This window comes from Erigeron canadensis, chromosome 3 (genome assembly GCF_010389155.1).
Source record: "Erigeron canadensis isolate Cc75 chromosome 3, C_canadensis_v1, whole genome shotgun sequence".
NCBI classification, from domain to species: Eukaryota; Viridiplantae; Streptophyta; class Magnoliopsida; order Asterales; family Asteraceae; genus Erigeron; species Erigeron canadensis.
The window spans coordinates 44,922,753-44,935,929 of record NC_057763.1 but is presented as its reverse complement, the minus strand read 5'-3'; the positions used below and the strand labels follow the sequence as shown (position 1 = coordinate 44,935,929).

General features: G+C 34.2%; 2 protein-coding genes and 1 pseudogene across 2 annotated transcripts; 2 read left to right on the top strand and 1 right to left on the bottom strand.

Annotated features, from left to right (window-relative positions):
- The first annotated feature begins 1,460 nt into the window (after nt 1-1,460).
- LOC122592850 (transcription factor GTE12) lies at nt 1,461-4,461 on the top strand. Its single transcript, XM_043765167.1, has 5 exons — nt 1,461-1,540; nt 2,494-3,557; nt 3,642-3,705; nt 3,857-3,975; nt 4,058-4,461. The coding sequence occupies exons 2-5, from the start codon at nt 2,553-2,555 to the stop codon at nt 4,253-4,255; spliced, it is 1,386 nt and encodes a 461-aa protein (XP_043621102.1). The 5' UTR covers nt 1,461-1,540; nt 2,494-2,552; the 3' UTR covers nt 4,256-4,461.
- A 794-nt stretch (nt 4,462-5,255) lies between these two features.
- LOC122592216 (eukaryotic translation initiation factor 4E-1-like) lies at nt 5,256-6,910 on the top strand. Its single transcript, XM_043764412.1, has 5 exons — nt 5,256-5,491; nt 6,037-6,202; nt 6,300-6,425; nt 6,588-6,653; nt 6,753-6,910. Exons 1-5 carry the CDS (start codon nt 5,256-5,258, stop codon nt 6,801-6,803), a joined length of 645 nt encoding a protein of 214 aa, XP_043620347.1. The 3' UTR covers nt 6,804-6,910.
- A 609-nt stretch (nt 6,911-7,519) lies between these two features.
- Nucleotides 7,520-10,827, bottom strand: LOC122592215 (annotated as a pseudogene).
- Between the last annotated feature and the right edge of the window lie 2,350 nt (nt 10,828-13,177).

Sequence of the window (13,177 nt, the reverse complement as noted above, 5' to 3'; positions counted from 1 at the left end):
TGGGTTTATTCCGAAAAAAGATAACCTATTTACATGAAATTCCTATTAAAGACAACCTATTTTGTTTTCGTCTATTTAAAAAATCCTATTTTCAAAAAATTCCTAATAAAGGGTATATCGTTAGTTTTTGACAGACGGAGCTCGTTAAGTGCCACGTCACCGATGTCACGTCATCAGTTTTGATGACGTGGCACTTGACTTTGACCGATTCATATATATATATATATATACCCTTTATTAGGAATTTTTTGAAAATAGGATTATTTAAATAGACGAAAACAAAATAGGTTGCCTTTAATAGGAATTTTATGTAAATAGGTTACCCTTTTATGGAATTTTCCATTTCTTTACTACTATCTTTTCTTTTTATTTCTAAATTAATTGATTTAAATTTCAAAATTAATGAAATATATTTACAAGTATATCTTACTATCTTTTTTATATCTATCTATACTCTTTACAACTACTCAAACTGTCCTAGATCATTTATCAACTAATTTAATATTTTTATCTTATATATCTATAATAACATTTTTAATAAATATATTTACAAATTATATCCCTCAAACATTAATATAACTACACCACCGACGCCACCACCTATCGGCTATCGCCATTGCCACCGTCTCCCCATAACCAGTCGACTTCGTTCACACCACCCCTCTATGCCGTCACTACTACTACCCGCCATCGTTACCACTTACCATTACTGACTTATCGCGCATATTAAATAATCAGAGTAGTTTTGTTTGGAAAACTCGAAATATGCAACGATAATTTGTTTTTTTTTAACACGAACTATGTCTGAATTTATCATTGGAAGCCCGTTTTTCTCAAACTCAGGCTATAGTACCTTGTTTGTTGCTTTTTTTTTTTTACTATGTATCTGTCAAAGTAAGGAATTATTTATTGGAAGTCTAGGTTTCTTAATCCAAGTTTCATAAATCGTTCTACATTGACTAAAGTGTTTTATAAAAATTGTTTGATGAATACCTTATTACTTTAAAATGATATAAAATTCAACCAATTCACCCAATTGATCAAAAATACTTATTATTTTCTTTGGAACAAACATACAAGGATAAATTAATAGTAACTTGGTAAATAGTTTAGAACAATTTATGTAAAGTTTAGAGGGGTTGGAATTCATTTTGAAAGTGATCATTAAATTATTAGGTTTTAACAATACAAATAATTAGAAAAAAATGTTTGCTAAAAAGGTGATTATTTATGATTTTTAAAGAGAAAATATAGTTCTAAAAGAATAGATAGGAAATCCAAATACTAACTTTTAACCATATATACCGTTAAACATTCTATAAATTTATGGTACTATACATCAATCAAAAAACATGTTTGGTATTTGGTAATATTATACCTACTAAAAGTTAGTAATATGTGTGCTTCGGATGACTTAAAAAACCCGGGCCCAAACACCCCCTTATTTAAACACCGAAAACCATACATATAAAACGCTCATTACTCTGTATCCACTTTTAACCCTGACCAAAAAAAAATCCAAAGTCGCGGCCACATTCAGGTAAAATCTTCCATTACTTTAAACCTTACGAATATTATTATGTAGTAATCAAATATTAATTGCTTATTATAGTTACAAATTCGTTATTCTTAATGTTTTGTTTATTCGATTAGGGTTTCCAATTGTATCTATCTATTTCATTATGGTTTTAATTAATTGATTGATTGTGTGTATGTATACATATACATATATATATGTATATGTATATGTATATGTATATATACATATATATATATATTCTGTGAACGATTGATTTCAAATTAGGGTTAATCGTTTATGGGTTTTGCAACTAGGGTTTATCGTAAAAGGTAAATGCTCTGATTTTTATGGTTCGTTTTGTAATTGTATCAAATCTGATTCACCGATTAGGGTTTATATCGATTTTGCAACTTAGGTACCCCACCCGCTTTGTTTTGAGTATCTTGTTGTTAGGGTTTTATGAACAGCGAGTTGTCTAAAGTAATTGTGTCGGTAGCAAATAACGTTTATATGAATTCTATCGATTCTGAATTTTCCAGTTAGGGTTAACGAAAAGCGAATCATAATTGGTATATCTTCGGTTTTAGGGTTAATGTTTCGTATTTCAGTTGATTTACTTTATTTTCTCTTTTGGTAATTAGGCCTTATTGGTTCCGATTCTTCAGTTAGGGTTTTGATAATTTTGGTGTGGTTATGAACAATGTAAATATATTTTACAATTAGGTTTTACCTGAAAAGTTAGAGAGTAGTTATTGTAGGTAAGGTTATTACCTAGAATACTTACAATGTCATCCTTCGCTATGTTGGTAGATTTTGGCAAAGTTAATGTCAGATTGATTGCAGGCTTATTTGTTCTGTGTAATTATATTTTTGTCTTATTAATTACGCCCTTGTTTTCTATACCTCTGGTTGCTCTTGTTTTGGTCTACTACCTTTACTTATCTTAATTTCATTTTTTTTTCTTTTTCTCTCAGTGTATTTTATGCTGCTTTCTTAGCACACTGAAAAGTGTGGTGTGTAGAGTAGCAGAGATATGGTGAAGATGTTGTTACCAGGGTCCAGGAAAAGGCAAGAACCGCCTGAAATCTTGGAGGGTCCACATCTTAAAAAGCGGAGGATGGATCTTGGTGTTAAGCAGGAGTGTGGGAAGATTCTGAAAACATTGATGACCCATGAATTTGGATATGTTTTCAATCAGCCCGTGGATCCTGTCGAGTTGGGCATTCCTGATTATTTTAATATTATTTCGCATCCTATGGATCTAGGGACGATACAAAAGAAGTTGGTGGAAGATATCTATTCTTTTACAGAAGCATTTGCTGTTGATGTCAGACTCACATTTGCCAATGCAATGAAATATAATCCTCCTGAGAATTATGTTCATTCGATGGCAAAGGAGCTGAACCTTCTTTTTGAAAGAAGGTGGAGATTGTTTGAGGCGAAGTTGACTAAAGCGAACAAAAGCGTTGCAGAACCCGCCAAATTAAAAAACAGTCCTCTAGACGCGAGCAGAGTTATCAATAAAACACTGTTTAAGATTTCAGAAAGAAGAAACGTTCTTGAACAGGGCAAATCTAAAGTTAATCCTCAAGACATGAGCAAAATCTGCAACAAAACGCCAGCCAAGACCTTAGAAAGCATAAGCGTTGCAGAACCGAGCAGATCAAAGTCTAACTCCATAGACTCGAGCAAAATTTGCACCAAAACACCAGCCAAGACCTCAGAAACCAAAAGTGTTAAACGACCAGGTCTTAGTGAAGCTGTTAAAGCAAAGAAACTTGAAGATACATTCAAGATTACAACACGCCCTGAGGTGACACCTTCAATATCCGGTAAAGAGAAGTTGAGGCTTAAGGAGGAGCTTTTAGTAGCATTGAGAGGGGAATTGAGTGGAGTGCTGCGTGGTTTTCTAAGGAAACATGGTTTAATTCCCTTGAGGACAGAGAAGATCGAGAGTGTTTTTGCTACGTTTGATGATAGTACCTTATTAGAGTTGAAAAGAGTGGTAAAAGGCTCTTTGGGCACAAGTATGTTTAAGGTATATTACTCAAACTTATGCTTGTATGTGGATTGTGCTTTTCTGTATTCATATGGCCTGATACGAGTGTTCTGTTTTTTGCAGGGCAAGGACGATTATGTTAGAACACAACGGATGGCGGAGGTTACAGGAAGACAGAAACTTGAAGGTGAAATTATAATAATCTGTTTTTAGCTGATGTTGGTGAAAGTTATTTGAGTTTTTCTTGCTGAGGAAATATGTGTTAATAATTTAAAAACACCCTTTAGTTAAGAAATACCTCATACTGATGTACCAACCAATTGTACGGCTGTGTACAGAAAAATCAATTATTGAATCTCGAATCAGAGCTGCTAGAGCTGCAAAAGAAGCCATTCTTGAGAGCGCAAAGTCTGAGTTGCAAATGAGGCGTGACAGAGAAAGAGAAAGAGTAGAGAAGGTTTAGTTTCACCCTCTACTCTGTCTAAACCCAACTTTCACAGCGTATTTATACTTATATATTGCTCTTTTCTGTTTTTTAGATGAAAAGAACAGTTGTCATAGATGACAACTTGTTATTTCTGGGGGAGCTTGAGAAACTATGCCAATATTCTGGGATTGCAAACCCTCTGGAGCAACTTGGGCTGCGTTTAAAGGATGAGTACTATAATGGATATGAGTACATTGAGGATGAGGATGGTGATATCTTTGAAGAGCTAGAAGATGGTGAGATCTTATGACAGAAACCGCTGCAGTTGGTAGATTTTTCTATTGTTGTGAACCGAATCAGTATAAATGTCATACTTGTCGTGGGAATCTGAAGTGTAAATGAACTTTTTTTTTTCTCCCGGATGACATGATGGTTCTGGTAATGTTTTATTGTATGCTGAACTGAGTAAATGTATATAACTAAGAGAGCTAAATTAAGTCATAGAATTTCATCACATTGGAGTGCCTCTGAATTTACAAGTTTATATTTCGGTGCATCTTTCACAACTATCTGATATGGAATGTTGCTGCGCTAGCTGGTGATGATTACACATGGTGACTTGTTGGTTCATTAACAATAATCCTAGAGATGCAGTTTCAGGACTTCTCTTGATACATAAGCTGATCATCTCTTTGTGTGCTCAAAAATATGGTTTACTTACGTAATGCGGATATTGTTTTCTGGTTTTGTTATGATATCTAATCTTATTAATCTGGGTTATTATAACGTAAATTGTTTTGGGTTATACAACTAATTGTGATATATCTGATTTATACAACTATTTGGAATACGAAAACAAATGTTGGAGAGTTGTATTTTCAAGATTTGAAGTATACAACTATGGTTGTAACTTAAGGCTAGAAGTACAAAAATACAATTTGGAACAACAATGTGCCGATGAGTAATAATAATTAGTCTATATATATCGAGTTAAAAAGTCTGATAACGGTAGACTAGCTCGGTTTTTGTTTTGTCGGTTTTGAATTTCCGATTTTGATTTGAAAAGCTAGACAGTCAGTCCCCTTAATAAAACATAAAATCAAGTGTTCGTATAAAACTATAATTTGAATTAAAGATTTAAAAAGAATAATCCCAAATGGGCTTGGTCGAGTGTGAAGTGGGCATAAGAAGCTCTAAATTTAAGGCGATGTGACAGAGTCAATAAGCTAACAGAATCCGAATTTATAAACAGAATTCTTTTATAATATTTCCCTATAGAAAGAGTGAAAAATAGGGAGGGTAAGAGAGTGATGGTGGAAAAAGAGGTAGAAAAATCAGGTGTTGGATCTGATAGAGAAGAAGAGCAACGGTGGAACGAAGGAGGAGGAGAGAGGTTAGCGAGACCCATTAAAGACATCAAACGACATCCGCTTGAGCATTCATGGACATTCTGGTTCGACAATCCATCTGCCAAGTCTAAGCAGGTGGCTTGGGGTAATTCCATCCGTCCTATATACACTTTCTCCACCGTTGAAGATTTCTGGAGGTCTTTTTTCTATCATTTTATGAATATATAAATTCTCATCATTTCCAATTAATTTCCATGATTACATACATGTAGATATTTAACATTTACCCTCCAATAAGGAACCAATTCAAAAAGCATTTATTTGATCTCCAATGTAGCGAAATATATATATATATATATAAAATAAAGATATAAAAAAACAGAAACACTTTTATATATATAGAAGGTTAACCGCGCAATATGGCGACAGGGGTAAATAGTGGCGGCGGTGACGACGGGTGGTGCCGGTGGCGATAACCTAATGATGTGTTTATTAATGTAAAAGTATTTGATTTGATGGAGGTAATGTAAAAGGGTATTATAGGTATATTAGGTGGACATATAAAATTAGTTAGCAAAGGATAAAGGTAATTTAGGTATTTCAAAAGCTGAAAGTTAAAAGATGGAAAAAGAATTATAAGGGAGTATAGATATAGATAGCTAGCCTGACTTTTGTTTTCGGAATGCCATTAATTGAACTGTGGTATAAGGTTTCATAAGTTTTTCTAATTATAAAATTGCAGCCTATACAACAATATACATCGACCGAGCAGGTTAGTTGCAGGAGCAGACCTCCACTGTTTTAAAAATGGAATTGAACCTAAGTGGGAGGACCCTGTTTGTGCTTCTGGTGGAAAGTGGACTATGACCTTCCCCAAGTCCAAATCCGACACATGTTGGCTGTATACGGTAATTTGTGTATATCGGTGATCTACTCTCATTGCTAGTCTCAATTAATTATATATATCCAATACTACTAGCTCTAACCTCTTCTCTAATTCGAAAGTTGCTAGCAATGATCGGAGAACAGTTTGATCACGGAGACGAGATATGTGGGGCCGTTGTGAATGTCAGATCAAGGCAGGAAAAAATAGCCCTATGGACCAAGAATGCCGCCAATGAGGCTTCTCAGGTATACTACACTTCAAAAGATCCGATTGAATTCTTTTTGACATATTGTAATTGGCTTATATTATGAACCATGGGTTTTGTTGAATTGCCAAGGCAACATTATATATGGTTTGGACTACTGTGCATACGATTAAGATGTTGTTCTCGCTCGCCTTCTTAACAGATGAGTATTGGGAGACAATGGGTACAATTTCTTGACTACAACGACAGCATAGGTTTCATTTTTCATGTAAGTATATATCTGTCATTTTTCAAGTATTGATCCGTGTAACTAATTAGTCTGGAGGTCAGTTGATTTCGACTCATCATATTGTATATCAAATCTCAGGAGGATGCTAAGAAACTTGACAGAGGTGCCAAAAATAAATACACAACGTGAGGTGTGCCTTACGTGCTCATAATTAATTTACGTCTTGGTCTTGTTTTAAGTATCTCATTCGACACACTTGACAAAATTCATAGACCGTTTGGTTTCAAATTTCTCTTGCGCGCACGTTTGCTTCTACTTAATTTGTTTGAGCAAGATGGTTTTTATTCTTAATTATCATTATATAAGTGTTGAAACAACACATTAATCCGTCAAAACTAGAAAAATCATACCTTTTGTTTTATGCATCCATCTTATATCCATGTGCATCAGATATATGAATCGATCTTTTAAACTGTAGATTGAGATGCTAGCATCTATAGTTAACATTGTCCATTATTTTTAGTTACTATACGTCTATAGCTAATATGTAACCCAACAAACTACATACTCGTAATTATTTATTTTGGTCAGTAACAAATATCATTAGTGACTAACACCACTAATTTTCGTTGCTAGTTAAATAGTTAATTGTAGCCAAAATACGGCATACCTTTAGGCTTTAGTATACACATGATGATGATTGATGATAATGAAACATAGTAAACAAACATGACCAATTAACTTAATATATCGTATTACTATACCCTATTTATTTTTCTAAACCAGTACAAATAATATAATACAGTAGCTTGAAATTACTAGAGTACGCTTATATCTAAAAATTTATCATATCTTTTCTTGAATCAATACGTACGTGATAGTCCAAAGATTTATATATATAGCAATTAGGTTTCATTACCTCCTTCATTTTTGATCTTCATTTTCTCGAGAAATGTCTTTCCGTCGAGCTTACGTGAGAAGAAGTCTTTGAGATACTGTTCCATCACGAGTGTTTTATACAACGGCGGGTTTGCAGTGTTCCTTAAGAGGCTCTTTGAGGGTCCAACATCTGCTTCCAATTTCGGATTGAAAAACATAGCCAAGGACATCCTCTCTTTCGTGGCATTCACAAGTGCTCTATGCTCTATGCTGTTGTAAACACCATTGCTTAGTATCTGCATCATTCATATATATACCCGTAAACAGGGGCGGAGCCAGGATTTCTGGTTGACAGGGGCCGGGATGAAAAATATTTTCCTAACATCGCTAACAAGGAAACATATTTAATTATTTATAGCTTCAACTTATAATATAATCTTTAACTATATACGAAAACTTAAACATGAAAGGGTTGTATTAAGTTTTTGAAAAGTTAAAAGTTGTAAAATAAAAACCAAAATAAAGAAACTATCAAATATGTGCTGCAGAAGTTAACCGGACCCACACACCCTACAATCCAATCCAAATCACCTTTATTTTATGTACAATAGTCATCTTCCCCTGCGTTTTTTTATTCCTATTTTCACCATTTTTTTCTACAACAGATCTAATTAATTTTCATAATTTACTCATTGAAGGTGGCTAAATCATATAAAACTTGATAAATCTACAACTCAACAACAAAAAATCAGTCGCATCTATGCCTATTGGGGGAGGCTTGGCACCCCCCAGCCCCCCCTTGTCTCCATCACTGCCCGTAAAGCGATCACTATGTACGTAGAACAGCTGATCGTTCCAAATATATTACCAGAAAGTATCGGATAAAATCTTATATGCATAAGTAGTCAAATTATGATAAAAACATCCGAGTCTCGAATTGTTGTCGGTCTCATATATGACAATTAAAAACTACTAAAAGATGGTAAAGATTTAAATATTAGTATATCGATAATGTGTTTTCTATGACCACGAAATGACAACCATCATCGAGATAGATCTCCAATAATTGATGATGATATTCAACTGGTTTTCAAATAGAAATTAACCTAAATATTGTCATTTTCATTCATATATATAATCATAATCATATGATATATTAGATATAAAAACCTTTATCTATATACAATACCCACGTTTCAAAATTGATAGCTATACTATATTATAAAACAGATTTCCTCTGTCTAAAATTTTGAGTTTCAATATTTACTTCTTCAAAATGTCCCTTCTATCAATTCTATATTATCAAACACCATTTCTTTCTCTACAAATTTCAACCAATCATCTTTTTTCTCTCTCCTTCATAAATCATTTACTCTTCCAATTCATTCAAAATCTTTTATCTCACAAACCGTACATCGATAAATTATAAAAATTATATGGGTGTTTTTAAAATTTCATGCTCTTTCATTAGAGATGTCATTCGATATACTTTCAACAAATTTTTAAATCTGAGGGCGGAACCCGTACGGTTAAGGCCTTTGGCTATCACATTTTATGACTTATTATCCCACCATCTCACCGCCGCATCGCGCCGGTACTTACTCTCGAATAAAATAATGCATGGTTGATTTATCCTTTTTAACTTTTGACAATCCAATTCGATCATTTTGTATAATGAATAGGGATGTATATGAGCCGAATAAACATGAATATATGAAATCTTATTCATGTTAGTTTGTTCCAATTAATTAAAATGACGCAAATATATAATTAAAGAGTACCTGTTTGGAATGAAAAAAAAAAAAAAAAAGAAGAAAGAAAAACCTCAAGGATATCGCCAATATTCACGACAAATGCATCTGAAAGGACATTGACAGGGATCCATCGGCCATCTTTCTTAACTTCTAAACCTTGAACATTATTGACTTGAAGAAGAATTGTAATTCCAGCTGCATCCGAGTGAGGGGTAAGACCGACGACCAAATCCGGTTGTGGGCAAGGCGGATAGTATGTCATCCTCACTGATTGCATTCCATCTTCAAAAACTTGCAACATTTCTTCCCTTTTGATATCTACTGCTTCCCCAACTAAACCGAGCAAAGTCATTCCAAGGTTTTGCAGTTGTTGCAAGTATTTTTCAAGTGCATCTCTGTTGGAAATTAAGGTCATTAATTCTTTTCATTCTGAGATATATAGTACAGGAACTTAATTAATATAGTCCATATATATATATATATATATATGGTTTACAATTAGAGATAAAAAATGCCCTTTAATCGTAAACCAAGTTAACCATGTTAAAATACTCATATGGCGATCAACCTAGCTAGAGCTAGTTTTAATAAAATCTTAGATTCTACTACTTTAGCCGCACAAAAATTGATTGAACATCATTTCTCTTGTTATTACTAATTAAGTTTAACTATGGTACACCGAGTTCTGAATCATGTGGTTATTATGATAGCGATCGATGTACGTATATATGTTCTTCCTGCTTGGGGCTTCGAATTGAATACCACAACTTCAATTTTCAGTGATACATAAATTTTGCTTTTTTTTTTTTTTGTTAAAATCTTACAAGGTTGATATATATATAATTAGGTCTGAGTCTAAAAATACTTATGAGACCATTGATCTAGCTTGAATTTGTATGCGATAGATAGATAGATAGATAGAGATACCTTAGTAATGGAGGCAAGTGTGGAAGTAAGTTAGGTTTTCTCCTATGAAGAGGATTTGTGATCATATAAAAGCGATCGGCCCAGTCTATTTTCTGTTGTTGAGCATGGAGTATGGTTTGGCCATACCCTTCGTACTCGTCACTTCCCTTCAACTTGGACCTCAGCTTCTCCTCCACCGGCATCTTGTAAAATTCCGCAATCTCTTTTTTCATTTTCTCCACCTATGATTTGTCTATACCATGATTTACCAACTACAAAATAGATATGTAATTCAAATTATTACGAAGTATATATATGTTCACGTACCTATAATTAATACAATTATTTGAAAACCATCGATCATATATAGATTTTTGAACTAGCTAGCTAGCTAATTACTTAACCTGAAAGATCCCCCATTCGTGGCATACAGAACGCAGGTTTTTCATTTTAAGATCCGCAGTATGTGATCCTTCCGCTATGATCAAATCATTCATGTCGATGACGGGTATAGAGGGCAACAGTAGTGAAGACAAATCGTTTGAAACGAAGGTGGGTTCTCTATGATCTTGAACATAGTGATGAGGAACAGTGATGAGGTTATGTTCTTTTGCGAGCTCTTGAACACTTTCTTCACGGCCCAGATGTAATAATTGTTGCGAGTATAAGGCCATTTTAATCGATCAGATTATACTATAAATATGTAGTTTACAAATTAAGCTAGTTTATGCAACAAGTGGAGAGTGATGTCAAAAGACATTTGATAGATAGAGGTTAGGTTTCTTCTTTAATATATTTTGGGGTATATATACAAGACAAGCAGCTTTTAAACAAGTACGTTTCTAACCTATATATATAATCCTTTTAATTATTGAATAGATCGATAGATTGAAAACTTTGATTGACAATTATTAGAAGAATCTAACGACACAAAAATACAACAAATATGCTATTGTAGGTGCATGTACGTATATTCACTTATTAGCAAAAACTGCAATGATTTGTTTATGAAATTTAAAAATGCATTATCTAATTATATATGTGTGTCATAATTAAGTTTTCAAGCTGTAGGTACGGGTATCTTTCTGTTTAAAGTATTTCCACTAGCTATGACACAGAAAATATTTATACATTTGGTTCATGGCAAACTGTAACACGGCTCAGAATATCACTGAAAAGATATAGCGTATGAATGGAATTATCGTAGAACATGAACTATATGACATAAAAGGGATTTGGTGAACCCAACATCAAACATTCAAGGTACAATATACATAAGAAACATGAAACTATAAAAGGGCGAATGAATTACGGATCCACGTAAGTCCAAGCCCAAGCAAAAGCAACAATCAACAAACACGTCTTGGATTCACTTGATTACCTGAAAAGTGTACTGAACAAAGTCAACACTAGGTTGGTGACTTCGTAGTAATGGTTCACAAGGAACCATCCAAGTCACAATATGAATAAGATAAAGGCAAGTAACAACTTACATGTAGCCCTTATACAACCATAATACGTCATATAAGTTGGCTCATAGCAAACCTCATCACACACAAGTAATCATACATGTAACTACACAAGATAGTTAGAAAGTGTATAATGAACAAATACGACTTACAACAACATCGATTAACAAGGTTCCATCAACAAAGCTCGAGCTCGCCAAAATATCAACAACAACACACCATAACAAGGATAACGATAATAAACATAAGAACCGTCTCATACGGTTGCCCCCCGTCCTACACCGACTTCCCAACAACAATGGGGGTGTGTCGCATCCTACCCCGGGGAATTCCACAAGGGAGAGTAGGCCGACAGTGCACTTGGCAGATGCGCGCTTTGGTTAACCAATCATTGCCACACTCATGTCTCACCGCCCTCGTCCATATCAATCAACAAGTCCATCTTATCAACCATCCAATAAATACATAAGCATGTTCTCAAGTGTAAGACACTTGGTAGTACGTCAACAATCAATAAGTACGAAATCATGTTCTCAAGTGTAAAAACACTTGGAAGTACATCAACCAATCAATAAGTACGAAAGCATGTTCTCAAGCGTAAAAACACTTGGAAGTACATCAACCAATCACAAGTCCATCCATCTCCACTAGCAACACGTACATACACTTCGGAGGATTTTACTTTCATCAAGTTCTAGATGCTTATGTATAGGGTCACCCGAAGCCTTCCCAACACATCTAAAATCCTTTGAAGGCATAACCGACCTCCATGTATATACGACTATCCTAAATAATCACAATATCACAATTATATGCGTAAACCATCCAACAATCAATCAAAACCATCCATCAAACAACAATCAATCAAACAATCAATAAGCCATCAGTCAAATCAACCAAACAAGCAACAAGCACATATATGTACACTTTTCAGCCGGAATCTCTATTGAGTAGGGAGCTACAGATTTCACCTGATCGGGAAAAGCAAGCTAAGAATGAGATAAGATGGAGTTACAATCGTTCAATGATCTCCACGTGCCCACGACCTATAATATATGTACATATACATATTAATAATCAAGTCAAAACCTTAACTCGTGTTTTTAATGGTGACTCAAGTCATTTGACAGGTTCTCGGGACTCAACAAAGTCATTTAGGGAGTCAAGAAGTTGTTTGTAATGATTTAATGTCTTCCACAAGTCGACTCGTGTTCAAGGCCATTCTTGTACGCATATATATAATTTATGTTACAACCCTAATTAGGTTTTGATATCACTCATGACTTTATACGACATCCCAAGCTCGTATACATATATATCATTTGAGAAGTTCAGAATTAGCTTAGGACGAATTAAAGTAATCTAAAAGTCGTTTTGTGTTTAAAAGTCATTATTATGATTATATGTGAATCGATATGTACCAAAACGTAACCATTTTCTTATCACTGTTACTATTTGTACCCGCGACCTTGAACACTCCTTGAGACTCGATTAGGTCACTAGAGAAGTCGAGTCAAAGTTGTTTGAAAGCTTGAGATATCCCAAGGGTTACGAA